We start from the raw sequence: 24,045 nt of genomic DNA on the forward strand, positions 1-24,045 counted from the left end.
CCTAGTCAGTGTTCAAATTTCCAATGGTTTCATTGACTTTATTTATTTGAATCAGGATCCAAACAAAATCTACACATTGTTTTTAATAGGTCTTTCAAGTCTCTCAATCTATAGGTACCCCCTCCATAGCTCCTTACCCCTCAACTTGCTGGAATTCTTTTATTGAAGAAATCAGGTTGTCTTGTAGAATTTCTCGTAGTCTGAATATCACTGATTGTATGTCTATGTAGTTTTAACATGTTTCTCTGTCCTCTGTATTTCCCACAAAGTGGTAGTTGGATCTGGAAACTAAATCACATTCAGAATCAATTTTTCCCTCTTATTTGTGCATACCATTTGATTACCTCTCTTTTGGTGGTATAGATCATTTATTTTTAATTGTCTTTGTCTAAAAAGATACATTTAAAGCTATTCATTTTCCCTTAAGTACCATTTGGATATAATCTTATAATTCTGAGAAATAGTACTCTGTTCATCTCTAAATAGGATGATATTTCCTTTTTAATTTTCTGTTTAACCTAAGAGTTATGTAGAAGGCATTTCTATGTATCCTTTTGTTGTTAATTTCTGATATGTTGCATTATGTTCAATAAATGTATGTGATTTCTGGTTTTTGAAATTTAGTGTGAATCTTGTTTGGTCTTTGTTAATATTCCATGTGTATTTGAAAAGAGGATGTGTTCTGTTGGGTATAGCGTTCTGAGCTGGAGGTCAATATTTGGAATCTCTGGAGGTTGCCCAGGCGAGTTGTGTAGAGAAAGCATGGATAATATCAGTGAGGAGCACCGATATGTCAGAGTCGAGGGTAAAGGAGCCAATCAAAGAGGTCAGAAAGACACTGGAGGGTATGTAGTAGCTAAAAACCAAGATAAGAGTTTCTAGAAAGAAGGGATTGTCACCTGTGTCAGGTGCTTCAGAGTGGTTACATAAGCCGAGGACTGAGAAGAGACATGTGGGTTTGTCTGGAGGTTTTGGTGGTCTTTGCCAGTGGAGTAGTAAGGAATGACGGCCGGCTGCATCAGACTGAGGGGTGAGTTTAACTTCCATTATGAATGTGGTCTTTATTTTTTCCATTAATTTCCTTATTCTTGTGTCCCTTTGCAATATGTGCGGGTATTTTGCCTGTTTCTAAACTTTTCGTAAGTGGTCTCATAATGTATGTGTGTTCGTCACTTTTTTTCCCTGCTCAGTGTTATGGTTGAGAGATTCATCCATCTCGATGTATGTAGCTCTAAGGTTTTGGTTGTTTGGGGTTTTTTTTCTTTTTTTGGAGTCTTGGGTTTTCTTAGTATAAAATCACATCAGTAAAAAGAAAATGATCTCTTTGCCAACATTTATTCCTGTTATCTAATTCTCTTATTTTTTGTTTATTAGCAAGGAAAAGGATGCTAAAGGATACACCCTGGGCTTGTAAAATCGCTTTCCTCAGTGGGGGGATCTAGTTTCTGCTTCTAATTGGAATGGTTTCAGTGTTTTAATATTTGGCATGATAATTGCTAATGGTTTGCGTGCGCAGTATTTAATTCCTTTAGTTGCAGAAAGTCTTTTTTTATGCTGTACTGTAATCTTGAGTGATCTTTTTAAAGCTCAAGTTGTCTGTTTCCTTCAGCAACTCTATTTCCTTAAAGGCCTATTCTAAGTTTCTGCAATTTCCTCTCTTTGGTTTCTGGGTCCACTTATGTGTATTGTTATTTTCCTTTGTCCACTCCCTGGGGCTCAAATCCAATGCTGGGGTGCCTTCAGTCATAGCAGCTGTGTGAGTGGAAAAGGCACAGTGGTCTGTATCCATAAGCCAGCACTGTGGAAGCAGTCCTCGTGCCAATCAGCTAGCTTGTCACACCCTGAGAAGCCATCGAGAGGAGGGCTCTCTCTCCTCTTTCTTGTTCCCTGGTGCTGGCCTTCTGTCAAGGTAGAGAGGACCCAACCCACGTCCTCAGTTTCCTCTCAGCATTTTCAGATCCATAGCAACGTGGCACAGTCACATAGGCAATCTCGACTGTCCCCTAGGGGTTCACAGTCCTGCGGCCAAGCCATCACCAGGAGTCATATTTCATCCTTGCTCTTGGCTCTACTACATCATACCCCAGGCCTTTGGCCCAGGCTTCTCATTTGGTCCAGGGATGAAAACTCTGTGTCACCCCTTACTCTCGGGTCTCAGACCCACCCTGTCACCTCACTCTCTCAGCACCTACTTGGCTCAAGAACAGAGTAGATGGATCAGACTTGGGAATAAAGGGGGTCTGGGTATCTTTAACCTACCATCTTCCCAAAATCCATCTATGTTCTTAAAACATACTACGAAATTCCCATGAAAGCGTGAGATTATTCATTTTTCTAAGGTTTTGTAACTTTTCTACTAAGTATTATTAGCAATTTCATAAGTGAAAAATGGTATCTCATTTTCTTTCCTGTAGTTATCAGTGAAGTTGAACATACTTTTATATTTATAGACCATTTCTATTCTAGATTAAATGACCTATTCAAGGTATTTTTCTCCCTTCTGTCAGTGTGGGTGCTGTACCTTTCTTGTTAAGTTTATTTTTTGTTGTAACTTTGAATATAAAATATTCAGCTCACTGCCAGATAGATTATAAACAGATTACAGATGGATAACAGATTATTCAATTGAGGTATAATACAGCATACATAAAAAATGCCCAAATCATAATTTTCCACTTTGATGACTGTTTACAATGTGAACAAACTTATCTCACCAGCATCCACATCCAGAAACAATATTACAAACACCCCAGAAGTACCGCTTGTGCCCAGGTCAGTCTCTGTCTTCCCCAAAGAGTAACCTTTGTATCTGATTCCTTTTGTTCAATGTAAGGTCACTAGAGAAAATAAAGGACGTCCAGTTAAATCCTGAATTTTAGATAAATGATGAATCATTTTGCATGGAACATACGTTCATTAAAAATGATTCATCGTTTATCTGAAATTCAGATTTAACTGGATGCCTGTAGTTTTTCTTTTGCCAACTCTGGTAACCCTAAGTCAACCTCGTGCTCATGAGAGCCATCCCTGTTATTGCCTGGAGTTGTAGTTCATTTTCATTGCTCTCTGTATTCCATTGGTGACTGTGCCACAATTTATTTTTCCTTTGTAGTGTTGGGTGGGCATTTGGGTAAGTTCCAGTTTGGGGCTATTATGAGCAGTGCTGCTATGAACATTCTTGGACCCATATTCCTTCAATCCTGAATCCTCCTGCTACCCTATCTCCTCAAAGAAATCTGTGCTGCTTAGCAACACGTCATTCACTCTTAGTTACATTTTTCGGTGACCTATAGCATACAGACAGAAAACTGCATAAATTGTGTCTATAGTTTAATAAATAATTATAACGTGAGCACACGTAGCTATCACTTAGATTGAAAAATAGAACGTTTCCAGCACCCCTGTATGCCCCTCTCGGGTCACAACGCCCTCCCTTTCCTCTAGAGGTAACCAACCGGTCCTGACTTCTGTGATAGTAATTCCCTTGCGTTTTTGTAATCCCGCCTTTTTTTAGTAGTACCTCCTGTGTATACATCTCTAAACAGCATGATTTAGTTTTGTCTATTTTTCAACTTTTCAGCAATGGAATCATGCTGTCTACATTCTTTTGTGTCTTACGTCTTTCATTCAACGTTGTGTGTGAGGGATTCACCTATGTTGCGTACAGCTGTAGTTTCTTTATTTCCATTTTCATATGGTATCCCATTGTATGACTGCACCACTATTTATTCTTTCTACTGTACATGGATATTTCACTTGTTTCCAGTTTGGGGCAATACTCATCAATGCCCTTATGAACATTCTTGTCGATGTATCCTGATGCATATGTGTAAGAATTTGCCAGGCTATATACCTAGAATTACTGGGTCATGGGGTACATATACACCCAGCTGTCTTCCAGAGTGTTCCAGTGCATAAGAGTCCTTGTGGCTCCACACTCCCCAGCACTGTTTTGGCAGAATTTACAAGTTTTTCCAATCTTAACGGTTGTGCAATGATAATCCTGACTGTCGTTTTAATTTTCATTACCTCGATGACTAAAGGGATCAGTCACCTTTTCATATGTTTATTGGCCACGTATATTTTCTTTTCTGTAAAATGTCTATTCTAGATCTTGCCCATTTTTCTATTGTCTCTTTTTCTTACTGATTTCAAAAAGTAGTTCTTTACATGTATACTGTAGAGTCTCGTCACTGTTCAGTTATATTAATTGCAAACTTCCCCACCCCCACGTGTTTTGTAAGTATTAATATCTTCCCCCTCATCCCTGGCTTGTCTTTTTACTCTGTTTTCATTTATGATTCTTTTATTTTGTGTCTTATTTAAGAACTCCTTTAGTCCCCCAAGGTCTTGAAGATATTCTTCTATGTTGTCTAACAGAAGCATCATCACTTAGCCTTTCACATTTAAGTCTTTAATCCACCTACAACTGTTTTCTGTACTTGGTATGATGTAGGGGTCCAATTTTGTTTTCCATATAAATTCCCATGTGTCCCAGCACTGTTTATTTAAAAGTCCATCCTTTCCCCGACTGATGAGTGGTGCCACTTCTGTGATATATATACAGTGCCCAATATGCAGGTGGTCTGTTTCTGGGCACTATTAATTCAAATTAAGTCCTCCAAATCTATATACATAGTCTGTCTCCCATCTATTTAGGACTTCTTTAGTATTTCTCAGTCATTTTCCCTGTAGAAGTCTTATATGTCTTTTGTTCTATTCTTAGGTAAGTTGTATTTTGACAGTATTGGAAGTTATATTTTAAAATCTTTTTATTTGAATATAATATACAAACAGAAAAATACATATAGCATAAGTGAATACCTTGCTGAATTTTCACAAACTGAACAAATCCATTTAAACAGGACAAATAGAATCTTTTTAAATTTTGTGTTCTAACTTTGTTTTTGGTGTATGGAAGTAAAATGTGTTTTTTAATATTGATTTTGGATATGGGAGCCTGATTGAGTCACCATCTTGATAGTCTGTCTTCACCCACCATGCCAGAACCATTCTACCTTTATGAGCAAAACAACTTGGTTCTTTGCAGTACCCATCTTATCTGAGCGCTCTGTGGCACTGACACTTGAGCATAACTTTCTTGAAACTCTTCCCCTGGTTTGTAAATCCTCGCTCTCCTAGTTCTTTTCCTAACTCAGACTATTCCTTTTCAGTCTCTTGCTTTTTCTTCTTCCTGTTGCATGGTGCTAATTACTACACCCAGCATGATCTCCTCAATTGGGAATAAGTACACACTACCTGCTGTTGATTCTTCCTTAGCAGTACTGTGGAGACGCACCCACTTCCAGTGTCTTCCTACTGACTGTGCAAAGCCCGTGCCTTCGCCCTGCACACCTGACCAAGCGGCTGCAAACGCTTTCGCTCCTAGGAGGCATCACATTCTAAATGCCATAGATCCATTAATCTGCTCAGAATACTGCTTTGTACATGCTGCCTCCCCTGATTGGAAACACAGTGGCACATCACTGCTTACAGGACAAAGCCATGCCTTCCAGACCATTCGTACCCTGGCCCAGCCCAGCTCCTCAGCTGTCTGTCACAGCTTCCCTGCTCACTCTCACTGCAGCCCCACGGCCTCCACAGCATGGCCTGCTCATCCTGCCTTCTGTGCACTTTCACTACAGCCATCTCCTTTTTTCTCCCAGAATGCATCTATTTGCCTGCCCCCCTCACTATCTACAACATAGCCATCTTTCAAAGTCCAACTTAAGTTTGGGGCTCTTTTTTTAATTTTTATTGGGGAATATTGGGGAACACTGTGTTTCTCCAGAGCCCATCAGCCGAGTCAAGTCGTCCTTCAATCTAGTTGTGGACGGCGCAGCTCAGCTCTAAGTCCAGTCGCCGTTTTCAATCTTTTTTTTTCTTCCCAAAGATTTTATTGGGGAAGGGGAACAGGACTTTATTGGGGAACAGTGTGTACTTCCAGGGCTTTTTGTTTTCCAAGTCAAGTTGTTGTCCTTTCAATCTTAGTTGTGGAGGGTGCAGCTCAGCTCCAGGTCCAGTGGCCGTTGCTAGTTGCAGTGGGAGCAGCCCACCATCCCTTGTGGGAGTTGAACCGGCAACCTTGTGGTTGAGAGGACACACTCCAACCAACTGAGCCATCCGGGAGCTCAGTGGCAGCTCAGCTCAAGGTGCCATGTTCAATCTTAGTTGCAGGGGGCAGAGCCCACTATCCCTTGCGGGACTCGAGTTGAACCAGCAACCTTGTGGTTGAGAGTCCACTGGCCCATGTGGGAATCAAACTGGCAGCCTTCGGAGATAGGAGCATGGAGCTCCAACCACCTGAGCCACCAGGCCGGCCCCGTTTTCAGTGTTTAGTTGCAGGAGGCGCAGCTCACCATCCCATGTGGGAATTGAACCAGCAACCTTGTTGTTGAGAGCTCGCACTCTAACTAACTGAGCCATCCGGTCGCCCCTTAAGTTTGGGGCTTTTGATGTTGCTCTTTGTAACCATAGCATCTTCCAATGTATTTTTTCACCTCTGAAAGTACATACTGTCAGGGGGCTACATGGCCGTTTTCTGGCACCCCTATATTTCCACCTTCATCGCCCACCATTTCCTCACAAACTACAGGGTTCCAGCCACAGCAGTGTATTCATCGTTTCCCAAACAGTACTTCTGTTTCAGACCTGTGTCATTGTACTTGTATGTTCTCTGCTGGGTTGTTTTCTTTCTCCCCACTGGCCTGGAAACCTGGTTCTAGAAAGCGTGCCTGTTCTTCCTTCTCTATTGGCTTTTCCCCCTCAGCATAGAAGCATACTAATGGTTTTTCCCATTTTAAAACAAAACAAAATCCTTCATCCTCCTCACACTACTGCTGTCTTCCGTTCACTCTGCTCCTTGCGAGCCCTCCATCGTCAGCCCGTTGAAACTGTCCCTGCTCAGGTCCCCCGGTAACCTGAACAAGTGGATCCATTAGGCTCTTTCAGTCTTCCCCTCACTTGGTGACTGTGTGTTGGACATCCTGCCCCTTCTTCTGGGCATTCGTTCCTCCCTCAGACCTGTGACACTGTCTTCTCCTGGGTTTCCTCTTACTTTTCTGAGGACTCTTTCTCAGCCTCCTCTTTTCCCACCCACCCACACCGGAAACACCCAGGTTCTGTCCTGGGATTTTTTTTTTCTCTTGACACTGTTCAGCCCATCACCTTGCCACCTCCATACTTAGATGCTTGTAGCTGCTACCTATGTGCTGCTGCTGCCAAGCCTCTACCTCCAGCCCATGCATCACATCTACATTTCAGCCTCAGTGTCCTTGCCATCTCATTGCCACCTCAGGAATGTCCCACAGGTACCTCCCATGCCACGCATCTAAAACTGAACTGCTCATCCCTCCCGGGCCCTCCAGCAACTGCAGTAAATAATACCAGCATCCCCCCAAGCATCCCCATCCGAACCCAAGGCATCATTCCATACTCTCCTTCGCTCTGGTTCCTTCTCCCAATCCCTTCAGTTACCAAGTCCTGTCAGCCTCACTCACTCCTCTCTCACATCACTTTCTTTTCTCTAACCCTACTACCACTGCCTTCATTCAGACCTTCACCATTTCTTAGCTTATAGCAAGCTTTCCAGTTGGGGTCTCCCTTCAGTCGGGTACCCTTTCCAGTCATCGCACAACCAGCAGCCAAGGTCCTTTCTAAACAGGAGCTCCTCAGCTAGGACCACAGGCCTTTGCGAGGCCTCTGTGCTCCAGCCCTGCCTACCCGCCTCGCTTCCCCTCTCCCTACCCGTTCCTCGCAATCTGCTCAGCCATACTAAGTATGCGAATTTCTCTCTTGTCTGTGCGTCTTTGTACATTCTGCTCTCTCTGCCAGAAACGTCTTCTCTCTGTCTTCACGAGGCTCATCCTATTTTGTCCTTCAGAGCTCAGCTCCGATTTCATCCCCTTGAAGAAACTTTCCTTGACCACCTCCAATTCCTCCCCCCACCCCATCTAGTACTTACCTCCTTCCTACACTAACAGAACCTCAATTCTATATTCCAGTCATCTCCTTATCTGGCTGACTCCCCAAAACAGCAGTCAGTTGAAAGTGGGAACTGTGTCTCATTCATCTTTGAACCCCTAGGGCCTAACACGTTGTCATGGATGCTCATTGAATGCCTGAGTTCTTTCTCCCTTTGGGTCCGACTAGCAGTTCCTATGAAGACTTCAGTTTATAATTCAGATGTCACCCACCGTTGAAACCTCTACTTTCGGTCAAAATCTTTCCATCAATTGATGCTCCATAGTCTTCTTTTGTAACATTTTATTATGATTTTTTTCAAAGACACAGCAAAGTTGAAAGATTTTACAGGAAAACTCCTATACTTAGCATCTGGATTCCACCATTAACATTTTACTCTATTTGCTTTATTACATATCTGTCCGTCTAGCCACTCTTTAATCCATATTCTTTTTTAAAATGCATTTTAAAGTAAGTTGCATACATCAGTATACTTACATCTAAATACTTGAGCTTACATATTATTAACTGGGGTTTAATATTTGTAAATTTTACATCTAAATACTTGAGCTTACACATTATTAACTGGGGTTTAATAAATGTAAAATTTAAAAGGAGAAACAAAATGTAAATGTATATTTGCTGGGTTTTGACAAATGCATTTACCTAAAAACCTATATACCATGTTTCCCTGAAAATAAGACCTAGCAGGACCATCAGCTCTAATGTGTCTTTTGGAGCAAATATTAATGTATTAATATAATAAGACCTCTCCTCCCAGTCAATTGCCACCCTGCCAAGTCTCACAGCATGCTCCCTTTTCATTGTAATTATTTACTTGTCTGTTTTTTCCAGTAGAGTTTGAGTTCCTTGAAGGTAGAGACCAGTTCTTACTTTCCTGCCCCCTGTGCCAAGCATTGTATCTGGCACACAATAGATGTTCAATAACTGGTTTCTTAAACACCAGTTTTTTATTCCCAAATCTACCTTCCAAATATAATTCTGAAATGCCAACTTGATCGTGTTTAACCCCTCTTTAAACCTTTCATTTGTTTCTATCATCTGTCACAGATGTTTTTAATCTGCCTTCCTTTTAAAGCAGAGGAACTCTTTTTAAATGAAATCTTACAACAAATTCTAACAGTCGAAATATATTTTTTAAAAGATTTTAAATTCACATAAATTTATAAGTCCAAATTTGTAACAATGAGTAAGTCAATCGTCAAACAGTAAGAATATTATAGCTATTTTTATGATCACAGTTTCTTTCTTTACATTAACTGGCATATCATAACATTTTCCATGATAAAAATGCAATGCGTTCAGCAAAAGACTTGTATCTAGCATATATAAAGAACTCTAAAACTCAGTGCTAAAACTCAGTCCAACTAGAAAGTGGGCAAAAGACATGACCAGATACTTCATGAAGAGGATACACAGATGGCAATAAGCCCATGAAGAGATGCTCGATATCCTTAGTCATTAAGGAAATGCAGATAGAAACCACAATGAGCTACCTATCACTGCACACCTCTCAGAATAGCTCAAAGAAAAAAATGGTGACAATACCAAATACTGGCAAGAATGTGGAGACACTGGGTCTCTCATACATTGCCGTTGGGAATGGAGAAAGGTAGGCCACTCTGGAAAATAGTCCAGTAGTATCTTCCAAAACTGAACGTATGCTCGCCATACAATACAGCAGTTGCACTAGTGGGCGTTTATCCCAGAGAAGGCGTGTGTTCACTCAAAACCCGGTACATGAGTGCTCATAGCTGCTCTGTTTGGAATAACCCCAAACTAGACCCAACTAAACATCCATCAGCAGGTGAATGGTTAAGCAAACTGGTACATCCATGCATGCCAGCTAATAATACTCAGCAGTAAAAGGAATGAACTTTTGATACAGACAGCACTTGGATGGATACTGCTGCTGCTGATGCTGATGCTGCTGCTGATGATTCTACTTGGAAAACAGGCCGATATCATGATTGTATGGTGCCATTTATACATTGTTGAAGTAACAAAGTCATAGGGGGGAACAGATTAGTAGTTGCCAGGGGTTAGGGATTGGGGGTGACAGGGCAGGTGTGCTTGTATAGGGTGATAGGACAGTTCTGTATCTTGATTACGGTGATACTTACGTGAAGTTTTACCTGTGCTAAAAGTGCACACAACTACATGCACACACACGTGACATGTAAATCCGCTCTGGGGATCGTGCCAGTGTTAATTTCCCGGGTTTGATACCCTACTGTAGTTATTATGCAAGATGTTACCATTGGGGGAGGCTGGGTGAAGGTGCAGAAGACCTTTCCATACTTTTTTCTGCAACTTCCTGTGAGTTTCTAATTACTTTGAAATAAAAGGCTTTTTTAATGCAATATAATGAAAGGTAATTTTTTCACTTTCCCTAAATTCCCAGTCCACATCTCTAAAATTCTCTTTCTATACAAATGGAAGCATATTATGTACTCTGTTCTACTCTGCTCTTTATTTTTCCTACTAAATGATATTTGTTAAGACTGTTCCCTATTAATGTGTGTGTATGTATATGGATATATATATATATATATATATATATATATATGCCATGTTCTTTGTGACATCTATATACTGTGGAGATATGCCATTGTATTTATTATGTTATTCCTTATCAATAAACATTTAGGTTGGTTCCATTTAATAGCTTCTGCTGTTACAAACTAGGCTCCAGTGAACATTCTTAATTCTTTTTTTTTTATTAAAGTTTATTGGGGTGACAACTGTTAGTAAAGTTACATAGATTTCAGGTGAACAATTCTGTATTATATCATCTGTATCGCACATTATGAGTCAGTTCTCTTTCCATCACCATATATTAGACCCTGTTTATCCTCTTCTGTAGCCCCCCACCCCCCTTACCCTCTGGTAATCCCTAAACTATTGTCTATGTCTATGAGTTTTTGTTTCTTCATTTGTTTGTCTTATTCTTTTGTTGTTTTTGGTTTATATACCACATATCAGTGAAATCACATGGTTCTCTGCTTTTTCTGTCTGACTTGTTTCGCTCAGCATTACTCTCTCAAGATCCATCCATGTTGTCACAAATGGTACTATTTCATCTTTTCTTACCACCGAATAGTATTCCATTGTGTATATATATCACAGCTTCTTTATCCATTCATCTATTGAAGGACACTTTGGTTGTTTCCATGTCTTGGCTGCAATGAACATTAGAGCACATATGTCTTTACAGATAAACATTTTCAGATTTTGGGGTAGATACCCAGGAGAGGGATTGCTGGGTCATATGGCAATTCTATTCGTAATTCTTTGAGGAACCTCCACACTGCCTTCCATAGCGGCTGCACCAGTCTGCATTCCCACCAACAGTGTATGAGGGTTCCTTTTTCTCCACAGCCTCTCCAACACTTGTTACTATTTGTCTTGTTGATGAAAGCCATTCTGACAGGTGTGAGGTGATATCTCATTGTGGTTTTTATTTGCATTTCTCTGATGATTAGTGATGTTGAGCATTTTTTCATATGTCTATTGGCCATTTGTATGTCCTCTTTAGAGAAATGTCTCTTCAGGTCCTCTGCCCATTTTTCAACTGGATTGTTTTTTTGTTGTTGAGTTGCATGAGTTCCTTATATTTTGGATATTATCCCTTTATCAGAGGCGTGGTTTGCAAAAATCTTCATATTCTTAATTCTTAATGTATGGTTTCATGGGGATTCTGACTGACAGTTACAATTTTATTTAAGGTTTTGCATCTAATTTTTCCTATCATTTGTTCTGGTGACACATTATCAAGGAAATCCTGATTCACACTGATACATACTTGTGAGTTATAAACATTTTTTAACAGCCCACTTTACAATCTCGGGGTTCTCTTCAATTATTAAACTGATCCTGGAGCTTCAATGAGGAATGATAGAACATTTAAATCCAAAATTGGATCTCTAACAGTATCTTTCCTAACTTGTGTGGTATAATAATTATAAAAGCCTGACACAACACTCACAAGGCTTACAGGAAGCACTGAAGCCATGATTTTGTTTGTTTGGGTTTTTTTTTTGAGTGTCATTGGCTAAGTGTCTCATATGCACTGTCTCACTTAATCTTTTTTCCATCTTTACTGAGATATTACTGACGTATAACATACTCGTATGTTGGTTTAAGGTGTACAACCGATGATTTGATACATGTGCATATTGCTAAATGATTGACACAATTAGGCTATTTACCACCTCTACCTGCTCACAGAGATCGGCTGCTCAGCAGCTCAGGGCAGCTCTCACCGGCTGCCGGCCACTCACACTGGCTGCCGGCCACTCCTAGCTCCGGCTGCTGGCCGCTCATGCCCAGCTCCAGCTGCTCACCACAGCCCAGCTCGTAGCCCAGCTCCAGGGAGAGCTGTTGTTCACAATCTTAGCTGTAGAGGGCGCAGCTCACTGGCCCATGTGGGAATTGAACCAGTGACCTCGGCGTTAGGAGCACGGTGCTCCAACCATCAGCCACCTGACCGGCCCTAAATGCAATTTTAAAAATAGTTAAAATAGTTTAAATAGTGGTGATGACCACACAACAATGTAAATGTGCTTACTGCCACTGAACTTTACACTTAAAAATGGTTAAAATGGTAGATTTTATGTTATGTGTATTTTACCACAATAAAAAAAACTTTAAAACAAAATCCAAATTGCAATTGCAGAAACTCTGCAGTATCTCTGTGGTTCCCTGAAGTATCCTAAGGTTCTGAGGAACACAATTTGAAAACTGCTGCCCTACAGAATAAATAAAAATACCTGAGCAGGACACAGCTGTCATGCCCTTTATGACCTGTCCCTAGCTGTCCTTTGGCCTCACTGTTTGTCACTCTCCATCTCTTAACTTGTGCTGTATTCATACTGAACTACCATACTGTACTTCTGAAATGTCAACTGCTCTCTCACAAACATGGGCCTTGACAACTGCTACTTCCTGTGCCTGGAATGCCCTTACATTCTTCTTTCCTCCCCTTACCTCCTCTGTCGCATTGTCCTAGTCATCCTTCACAATTCAGCCCAAAATTTCAATTCTCCTCTGAAGCCTTCCTGTACCTTCCCAGACAAACTTGACCACTCCCTCCTATGAGAAGCCATTTTTGCTGTGCATATTTCTTCCTTTAACATTATATTTGCAATTACTTGTTTTTGTGTGTGTCTGTCTGTGTCTCCCTATAGACTGTGAACTCCTTGAGGGTAGCGATTATTGCTTATTCTTCTTTGTATCTCTAATACCTAGCAGACTGCCTACAGCATTGTACATATTTGCTAAGTGTACAGTGAAGACACTCAGGTGTGTGGAGTAAGAATAAAGGAAACATCCAGGATGTCTCAGGTTTGCTGTTTGTTGGGTGGCTGGTTAGATGATGAGACAATGAGAAGGAACAGTACTGGAAGTGACATTGAATTGCACAGAAAGATGAGTTCTGCTTTGTTGAATATTTTTGTGCAGTGCTACGTGGGCACAGGCCAGTGGAGGTTATTCAGCAGGCAGCCAAAATATAGCTTTGGACAAAAGGCAAGAGGTCTGGTTTGGAGATGCACATTTAGGGAATCGTTAATATAGGTATTTATTGGAATTCTAGGCTTGGATGAGATAACGCAGGGAGAGTATACATAGTAAGAAAAGAGTATAAGACAGTCCCAAGAGAATATCAACATTTTTTATTAGTTTCAGGTGTACGAAACAACATAGTGGTTACACATTTACACACACCACAAAGTGATCACCCCAACAACTCTACTACCCCTCTGACACTGTACATAGCTAGTACAATACCATTGACTGTATTCCCTATGCTGTACTTTACATCCCATGACTATGTATTTTTTAATTATAGTTGACATTCAACATTATTTCATATTAGTTTCAGGTGTACAGCATAGTGGTTAGACATTTACGTAACTTATGAAGTGATCCCCCGATTACTGTAGTACCCACCTGACACCACCATAGTTATTACAACATTATTAACTATATTCCCTATACTGTGTTTCACATCCCCTTGACTATTTTGTAACTACCAATTTGCAATGCCTAATCCCTACACTTTCCTAACCCAGCCCCCCAACCCCCTCCCCTCTGATAACCATCAGTTTTTCTCTGTATCTATGAGTCTATTAAATATCAGCATTTAATGGATGGATATTAGAAAGACGATCCCATTGGGTAGACTGGAAATAATTGAGAATGGGGACATAGTAGTTGCATGGCTCTAGAGGGGAGACTTGAAGGTTCCAGAGTTCTTTATATACGTTTTCTACCAATGCCCTCTTCTTAGACTCAACTTGCTCCTCTTTCCAAGGTACCTGGTGCCTCTAAGTGAGCAGCTTAGCTCATTTCCATAGAGCATAGAGATTAAAATCATGAACTTTGGGGCCAGGCTGCCTCCACTAGAATCCTGACTCTGCCCCTTATTAGCTGTGTGACCTTAGGCAAGTCACTTAACTATTCTGTGCCTCCACTCTCATATCTGTCAATACAGGGATAATCATACTTTATACCTACTTTATAGGACTATTATGAGGATTAAATGAGTTAATATGCATAGAGTACCTACAACAGTGTCCGGCTTATAGTAAACACTCTATAGCTTAGTAAACACTCACTTAGCTGTTCTTGTCACTTTCATCATTATTGTTGCCCCTGTGCAGGCACTTTAGTAGTAATGATAATTAGATGATAAAAATGCTGTTCATCTAATTTCACAGCATTAATCTAAAGATTAAGTGTGATAATGGATATAAAAAGTAAATAACTGCAAATGGTTGTTGATGTAGTGGTAGTTATCTGTCCCATGGGAAAGGGCGAGAAGTGCCAACAGACTCAACTATGCAATGAACATTTGGAACTTTGTCCTTTGAACCTTCTTAGAGTCACTCTCAGAAAAGTGAACAGGATCAAGAATTTTCCTTAAGATCGATGAGTGAATATTTCTATGGGGTCTTTATTTCTTTACCTTTCTCAGGACAAATGGATGTAAAATGTTAGATGCTTTACCAAGCAATTGAAATTTTGTTTCCTGCTATTAGGCATTAATATTAACCGAGGCCTCCTGTGCTTGGGAAACGTAATCAGTGCTCTCGGAGATGACAAAAAGGGTGGCTTTGTGCCCTACAGAGATTCCAAGTTGACTCGACTGCTTCAAGGTAAGCCTCTAAAACTAAGAGACAGTGACTCAGAATGGTAGTGCTGAGGAAGCAAAATACCTGCTCCATTATGTAATACAGATAGTCCAGGTTTTTGGACTATCACACACACAGCTGTCTAACTGATAAATAGGAAAGAGACCTGTTGGCAAGCAGGCTTCTAAAACAATGGAAAGATGTCTTCATATGTGGCTTTGAGAGCCAAGCAATTTGTAGAATGCCAACTGTACTTAGTACTTTGGACCTCAAAATGAACTTCGTTACTATTTCTTTATTACTTAGTGCTGAGAAGCAGAATTCCCTGGAGAGTTCAAATCTACCTAGAGGGGGCATCCCAGGAATGTTTAACTCCCACAGTAGCTCGGAACTTGCTTGGGCCTGGCCCCAGTTCTTTTAACCTGATCAACTGCTGCACTTAGTCTCTCTCAAGAATGACACATGCAGTAGGATTCCCAACTATTATTTTATACATCAGAAATCTTTGTGTTTTTATATTGTCAGTAGTAGGAAATTGGTTGAAAGTCAATTTTTTTTTCTTACAGCTCTGACTTTGAAGTCCGCGGCCCACGTAGACAGCTCTGCTTGTGTCCTATTTGTTTGATTTCATTTCCCCCCATTGTTCTTTTTCAGATTCTCTAGGAGGTAATAGCCATACTCTTATGATAGCCTGCGTGAGTCCTGCTGACTCCAATCTAGAGGAAACATTAAATACACTTCGCTATGCTGACAGAGCAAGAAAAATCAAGAATAAACCTATTGTTAATATTGATCCACAGACAGCTGAACTCAGTCATCTGAAACAACAGGTATAAATTTGATGAAAGCAATTAAAAGAATGTGAGTGGGATGATAGAGCTTTTGTTCCTCAGCTTCTCTACCCGAAGTTTACAGATGTTAGTTGAGCATTATGTTAGTTTGGGGAAATCTTAAAGTAGCTCCTATTAACATGTTTGGTGACACATTTAAGATTGGGGCGTAGCATTGGAGATTTCACTGAAGAAGAAGAAGTGAGCAGTGAGAGGTGAGGCAGGAGAGATAGGCAGGAATCAGATCCTGAACGTCCTCATATGACTTGTCAAAACTATGGGGAGCCATTGAAAGATTTTAAGAGAGTGACATGGTGAAATGTTTTAGGGATAGACTCTAGCAAGTCTAAAGAAAGTGGATTAAAAGTGGGCATAACTAGAAATAGGAAAATGAATGAGGCTGTTATAATAACCCAGGTGAGAACTGTGGCCTGGATTAAAGACAGTAGCAACAGAGATGAAGAGAAGAGGACAAACTTAGGATGGAAACCAGGAGGTAGAATGTATAGGGCTTACTTGGTAACAAATTTGATGTGGGAAGGTGGGTGAGGAGAATCAAGGTTGGTTCCCAGGTTTCTTGCTAGGACAACTGAGTAAATGGTAGTAGCAGTCAGTGAGTCAGGGAATACAGGAGGAAAAACAGGGTCAGGTTGAAAAATGGAAATGATGAAATTCAGTTTAGGGCATTTTGAATTTGACATCTAAGGGGGACATCTAAGTAGAGTTGCTAAGGAGCAGAATGTGGTTGGATGGACAGTGAGTGCTACATGAGGAAGTGGAGGAAGCTGATAGGCTCTTCTTTCAAGAAGATAGGATGAAGGAAGACAAGAGGTAGGTAGTCAAGGGTCAAGGGATGTGGGTCTGTTTGTTTTTAAAATATGGAAGAGACTTGAACACATGAAAGAACCAGTTGGGAGAAACTGAAATTGAGAATAGGGACTGGTTGATAAGGGGTCTCTTGGAGCAAAGATGAACCAAAAAAGACTTAGAAAATCCGCTAGAAGAATACAAGGAAAAGCTGCTTCTCCTATTCCCCCCACACTGCCAAGCCCAGGGCTGAGTTTGATTTTTTTAAAATAGATGCCCAATAAAAACTCATTGAAATGCTTAGGTGAACAGTACTAGTTATCAAAGTACTAGTTATTCATGTTATGCTCATTGTCCTTTAATCAACAAACCCTGGTGCATTCTGTAGTACCTAAGATATGCCTTAGATTTCATTGCTATTGAGTCAAATGACCCTAGTTAGTTCTGGTTACTTACTAGTGCTGGTAGTCCTGGTAATTTCACTGATAAAAGGAGAAGTTGCTTTTGATTGGTGACTATTTTTCTTTGCATTTCCCAGGTGCAACAACTACAGGTCTTGTTGCTACAAGCCCATGGAGGTACATTGCCTGGATCTATAAAGTAAGAATCACAGGTTAATTTTAAATGTATATTCTAGCAGAGGCTATTTCTCCTTGTGGTTATTTTTCCTGATACAATAAAGTTTCTGGTAGCACTTGGTGTCAAGCTAGGGATCTTACCAAACTTGCTGACTGTTTAGGACTTAGCTAGTTACCATTGAGGCAAGCTGATATAATGGGAAAAACATGGGTTCTGCCCTTAGGAATGTGTGAATTAGAATTCTATTATATGGAAGACCTGTCTCTTTTCCCCCACTTATTTACTTGATGTTTTCTTCATATATGCATAGACTCGTGGGTATTTATTTGTCCTATGGGTTGATATCCAGTACTGTCATTATTTGCTTTATTGCTCAGATTGTTCCTGCTTTGTCCACTAGGAGCTCCTTTAGGGTGGCTCTTGTGTTCCTCTTCTTCTTTTTTTTTTTTTTTTTTTAATAAATATCCCTTTTTTTTTTTTTAAGATTTTATTAAAATACAGCTAACATACAATATTATGAGTTTCAGGGGTACACCATAGTTATTTAGCATTGCTACACCTGAAGAAGTGCTCACCATGATAAGTCCAGCAACCGTCTGACACCGTTCCACGCTATCGCAGTGTTATTGACTATATTCCCCATGCTGTACATACGTCCCTATGACTTATTTGTGTTATACCTGGAAATTTGGGCCTCTTATTCCCCTTCACCTTTTCCCCGCCCCATTTTTAGATTTTTCAATTACAATTGACATTCAATATTATGTTATGTTAGTTTAAGGTATACAGCACCGTGGTTGGACATCTATATAATTTAGGGTGGCTCTTGTGTTCTTTACCATACCCTCAACTTTTTCAACATTTCCGCAAGATGGTCCACACCCATCTTATATTTTCCCCACCCCAGTTCTGGAAGGAGCCCTGGGGTTGTTGTTTTTTAAGTGGAAAATGGTGTTTAGAACCCAGATGGGGTACTAGGTGTGCTCATTGTGGCTGGGGTGTCACTACTATAGGCCCTGTCAGTGAGTATGTGCACATGTAGTAACCCACACATACACTCATACATACACTTTTATATCTGACTGTATACATATGAAAATGCACGAGTTTATACTGATACCTCTGATTCCAGTCCAACACTACAGCGTTCATATTAGCCTCTCCCTCCTTAGTTCTAACTTTTTTCTCTGACTATTTACTTGTTCAGTTCGAGTATATACACAGTTTCAGAATTGCTAGCCTATACCCCTGTGAGCAACACTTCTGTGAACTAGATCACGTCATTGAGGGACAGTTCTTTTTGTCTTGAGGCTTAGAGTATCCAGGCAAGATACTGTTTCCCACAGTCAACGTTTCTATTCCACTTTGGGTCCCCCCTACATCTTCGTTTTAATTGTTTGTTTGTTTGTTTGTATTTTGAGTATGTGAAATATTATGATGGTGTAAGAGTCAGTTATACCAAACGATATACTCAGAGCAGAGAAATGCAAATCAGAACCACAATGAAATAATATCACTATACACCCATTACTATAAAAAAAAACGGAATGACAAATTGGCAAGGAGGATGTGGAAAAATTAGAATCTTCGTGCACTGGTGGAGGAATTGTAAAACAGTATGTCTGTTATGGAAAGCAGTGCAGAGTTTCCTTGAAAAAGTAAAAATAGAAATGCCATATGATCCAGCATTCCCACTTCTGGGTCTATATCTGAAAGAATTAAAAGCAGGGTCTGGCAGAGGTATTTGTACACTCGCGTTCATAGCAGCAGTATTCACAGTAACTCAGAGGTGGAAGCAACCCAAGTGTCCATCGATGGAAGAATGGATGAACAAAAGTTATATACATACAGCGGAATATTATTCAGCCTTAAAAAGAAAGGCAATCTTATCACATGCTGCAACATGGATGAACCTTGCAGACATTATGCTAAGTGAAAAAAGCCAGTCACAAAAAGACAAATAGTATATGATTCCCTTTATATGAGATAGCTAAAGCAGTCAAATTCACAGAAACAGAGAGTACAATGGTGGTTGCCAGGGGCTGTGGGGGGGCACAAAGGGAGTTGTTGTTTAATGGGTATATAATTTCAGTTTTACAAGATGAAAAAGTTCTAGAGGTTTGTTTCATAACAATGTAAATATACATAACGCTACTCAACTGTACACTTGAAATGGTTAAGATAGTAAATTTTATGTTGTATGTTCTTTAACACAATTTTAAAAAGAAAGAAAGAACCCACAAGAGAACTAGAAGAAGATACAGGCGAAGCTCTATGTGCATATAGGGATGGTTAAGAGCATTCTATAAATAAGAGCCATGACTGAAAGCTGTAAAAGAATAGACTTGGGGGCAGTTGTTTAATGGGTGTGGAGTTTCAGATTTGCAAGATGAGAAAGTTCTAGAGGCCTGCTGCACAACCATGTGAATGTACTTACCACTGCTGAGAAATACTAGCTCAGTGTTTTAATTTGCATTTTCAAAAATTGTGAGTGGGTTTGAGCATTTTTCCTGTTTCAGGGCCACTTTTATCTCTTTTTCAGGTTAATTGTCTGTTCATGTGTCCCATTTTTCTATTGGGCTTTTTGATCCCTTGGCTCTTTTTCAAAAACTGTGGTAACATATACAAAACATAAATTTGCCACCTTAACCGTTTTTACGTGTGCAATTCAGTGGATTAAGTACATTCACATTGATGTGCAACCACCGCCACCATCCATCTCCAGAACTCTTTTCATCTGGCAAAACCGACACTCTGCACCACTTATCAATAACTGCCCATTTCCCCCATGCCCAGCTCCTGGCAACCACCATTCTACTTTCACTGATTACTCTAAGTACGTCACATGGCGGGAATCATACACTATTTGTCCTTTTGTGACTGTCTTGTTTCGTGTAGCATAATATCCCCAAGGTTCATCCATGTTGTAGCATGTGTCGGAATTTCCTTCCTTTAAAAGGCTGAAGAATATTGCATAGTACATGTATATATATAAATAATATGGTGCCAAATATGTATATACGCATTTTAAGAAAGGAAAACTATTAAAATTGTAATACTCAATATGTACCAAAAATAAAAGATGAATACAAGTCACATTTGACTTCTGCAATGACAAGAGGTGCTCTAAGTGGTTCCCATCAGCGTCCAGACACTTCTGATTATGGCCAACTACTGCTTGAGCAATGTTGACCAAAGTGTCCACTTGTATACATTTTTTGGCACCCCCGATATATACCATATGGTACACACACACACACACACACACACACGCGCCATATATTGTGTATCAATTCATTCATCAGTGGACACGGGTTTCTTCCCCTTCTTGGCAATTGTGAATAATGCTTCTATGCACATAGTTGTGCAAATATCTCTTTAAGACCCTGCTTTCAGTTCCTTTGGGTATGTACCAAGAAGTGGAATAGCTGGATCATACAGTAATTCTGTTAAATTTTTTAATTAATCCTCCATACTGTTTTCCACAGTGGCTGCATCAATTTGCAATCCCTCCAACAGTGTACAAGGGTTCAACCCCTTTTCTCCACATCCTCACCAGCACTTATTTTCTGGTTTTGTTTTCTTTTTATAATAGCCACCCTAATTTTGGCCCTTATTTTTAATAGTTCTTTATATATTAGTGATATTAGTCCTTTATCTGTAGTGTGTTACAAATGTTTTCTCCTAGTTTGTTCCCTTTTATTTTGTTTATGGTGTTTCTTTGTCATGCAACACATTTTAATTTTTATGTAGTAAAAAGTTTATCAATCATTTCTATATTGCCTCTGGAGTTTCTAGCAACTTTATTGAGATATAATTTACATACCTTAAAATTCATTCATCTTAAGTGTACAATTCAGTGATTTTTAGTAAATGTACAGAGTTGTACAGCTATCACCACAATCCAATCTTAGAACATTTCTGTTACCCCAAAAAGATCTCTCATGCCATTTGCCCACTCCCAGCCCCAGGCAACCACTAATCTGCTGTAGTCTTTAGAGACGTGCCCATTACCGACGTGTCACGTACATGGGGTCAGGCAGTATGCGGACTTTGTGTCTGGCTTCTTTCACCTGTAATGTCTGTGAGATTCATCTATGCAGTAGGTAGCAGGTACCTGTACTTCATTCCTTTTCATGGCTGAATAGTATGTCATTGTCTTCCTAGACCACATTTTATCTACTCACCAGCTGATGGATTTTTGGGTTGTTTCCACTTTTTGGCTATTATGAAATATGCTGCTATGTATATTCACTTGCAAGTTTTTGTATGGACATATGTTTTTGGTTTTTTTCTCTTCTTATTTCACTTTTTTTTTACACTGTAGGACATATGTTTTTTATTGGGTAGATACCTGGAAGTGAAATTGCTGGGTTGCATATTTAACGTTTTAAGAAACTGCCAAACTGTTTTCCAAAGTAGCTACACTGTTCACGTGGCTTCTGGATTTTGATTCGTAGTTAGAAAGCCTTTCCCTGCACCAAGGTGAAAGAGAGATTTGCCCGTGTTTTCTTCTAGTCCTTATGCTGGTTTTATTTTTCACATCTCACTTTTCACATGGAGTTTATTCTTGTGTATGGTGTGAGCCTATTTTCTTTTAATATCCTTCTTTTCAATAACTCATAACCATTTTTTCTGATTATAAAAGTGATACATTGCTTCTTCAGGACTTTTATAAAAGTATTGTAAAAATCTGAAAAATTGCCATAATTTTGTTACCCAGAGATGATCACCCTTCTCTTTGTAATTCTCCCTCTTTGGGTAATTTAATCTTGGTTTCCTGATAATATTTTAAGAATGCTGGATAAAGAAACCTGGTTCAGAAGCAATTGGCATCTTCTTTGCCTTCAGTTTAGCACAGACCTGTTTCACATAGTACAAGACTATTGAAGGGCATTCCAGACTTCTAGCTACCTAGAATATACTACAGGATATGGTTTTAGCTGCCAAAGTAATAGATTCTAAGAAGCAGTTGATGAATTAAACAATTGAACTCAATTGTTTATGTTTTACGGAGAAATAAAGATGCTACTTCTTTTCTCAGAAATGTATATTTATGTTTTTAGAGACATTTCATGAGGATTTTTACAAAATGTACAGTTTACATACCTGGGGTATTTTTGTTTGTTTGTTTGTTTTTTGCTTTTTGTCTTTGGATTATATGCTTTTCTTTTTGAATGTGTGTCATTAAAGCTTTTGTATTGATTTTCTGCAAGTGTTTGTCAATTCGCACATGCTCAGCTAACTGGAATTCTTAGCACAGACAATTAAATAGTATGTGAAAGAGGAAACATTGGTTTTCCATTGTATTTTTCCCCATTTGGAGAAACCTTGGAAATTTTTAGGGGAAGACGCTATGGAATTAAAAGTGTTATTACTTTGGGGGTTGGAGAGTGACGGGATGGGCACAAAGAGTGAAGGGGATTAAGAAGTACAAACTTTCACTTATAAAATAAATAAGTCACAGGAATGTAATGTACAGTACAGGGAATATAGTCAATAATATCATAACCTTGTATGGTGACAGACGGTTACTACATTTATTGTGGTGCTTACTTCATAAGCTATATAAATATCAAAGCACCATGTTGTACATCTGAAACTGATATAATATTGTATGTCAACTATATTTTAATAAAAACTATCATTACTTTGGAGCTTGTCAACTTTCATAAACGGTGCATGGAAGTTTTCAGTTTAATAACAATAAGGAAACAAGGAAATATCAGAGCCATCTAAAATAACACTAAATTTACTGGTAGTTTATTTTTATAATCCACATTTTAATTGAATGTTCCATCATAAGAGTCTTAGTAAATTCTCAGCAATGTGATATGAGACCTTATGGTGTGCCTAGCTATGAACTTTTTGATAAAGAACATGGTAAGATCTTCCATAAGAATTCATGGAGGCTTTAAGCTGGGTGAGAGGGCATCTGTTCCTGCAGTCCTTTTCTATGCTTTATTGAGATTGAGAACAGCTGTTTCCTGTCTTTTTTTCTCTTTATTGTAGCCTTGACAACCATTCATTTTTCCCTTCAGTCTCCTTCAGATCAAATCTTCATATTTTTTCTGATTTTCTTTCCACCAGTCCTAATTTCCAGTCTTTTGAACAATTGATCCCAGTGGATTGTTAAAAAAACAAACAAACAAAAAACAGCAACTGTACTTCTTGTTGGTCTGCTTCATTAGTCTGGAACTGTTGTCAAGTAATCTGCACACATTCCAAAGGTTCTTATCTATATGTACCCTTCAAGCTCTTTCTGTCCCTCCCTTCCATTCCTATTTGAAATGGACAGCATTGTTGCCACCACCCACTCTAAGCTCTTTCAAAATGATTGACAAATGAACAGGGGGCTGTGGGTCATCAGATTCAGGAAGGCACGCTTTCAGAAGGCAGCACTTATTTATGGAGAATTGTGAAATGTGCTCTTAGTGGCCACCACTCCTCATTTCAACTTTCTGACTTCTTAAATGCTGTTTCCCTAAACTTCATAGAAATAGGTTATGGACTGAGTTGAAGAGGTTCAATTTAGACCCTGAGCAGTGTCATTTCTGCCTCCTCCATGCATTTTCTTTCCCTGCTTCCCTAATTTTTAATGATGGATTGAGAGTGGGATGAAGAGAGAACATGTGTCCTGCCTATAGTTAGTCTTCACTTCTTACCTCCGTGGTACAAATAGAAAGGTCCTAAAGCAAGAGCCGAGGGTA

At 39.6% G+C, this 24,045-nt stretch overlaps 1 protein-coding gene across 6 annotated transcripts in view; it reads left to right on the forward strand.

The window, feature by feature from the left end:
* Positions 1-24,045, forward strand: part of KIF4A (kinesin family member 4A) — a 91,123-nt gene that overhangs the window by 14,944 nt on the left and 52,134 nt on the right. For all 6 annotated transcript variants that reach the window (XM_074323590.1, XM_019748006.2, XM_074323588.1 and 3 more), the window contains 3 exons: positions 15,027-15,143; positions 15,774-15,949; positions 17,295-17,356. In XM_074323590.1, coding sequence (XP_074179691.1) covers positions 15,027-15,143; positions 15,774-15,949; positions 17,295-17,356 — 355 coding nt within the window. The remainder of the gene's footprint in view (positions 1-15,026; positions 15,144-15,773; positions 15,950-17,294; positions 17,357-24,045) is intronic.

This window comes from Rhinolophus sinicus, chromosome X (assembly GCF_036562045.2).
Source record: "Rhinolophus sinicus isolate RSC01 chromosome X, ASM3656204v1, whole genome shotgun sequence".
NCBI classification, from domain to species: Eukaryota; Metazoa; Chordata; class Mammalia; order Chiroptera; family Rhinolophidae; genus Rhinolophus; species Rhinolophus sinicus.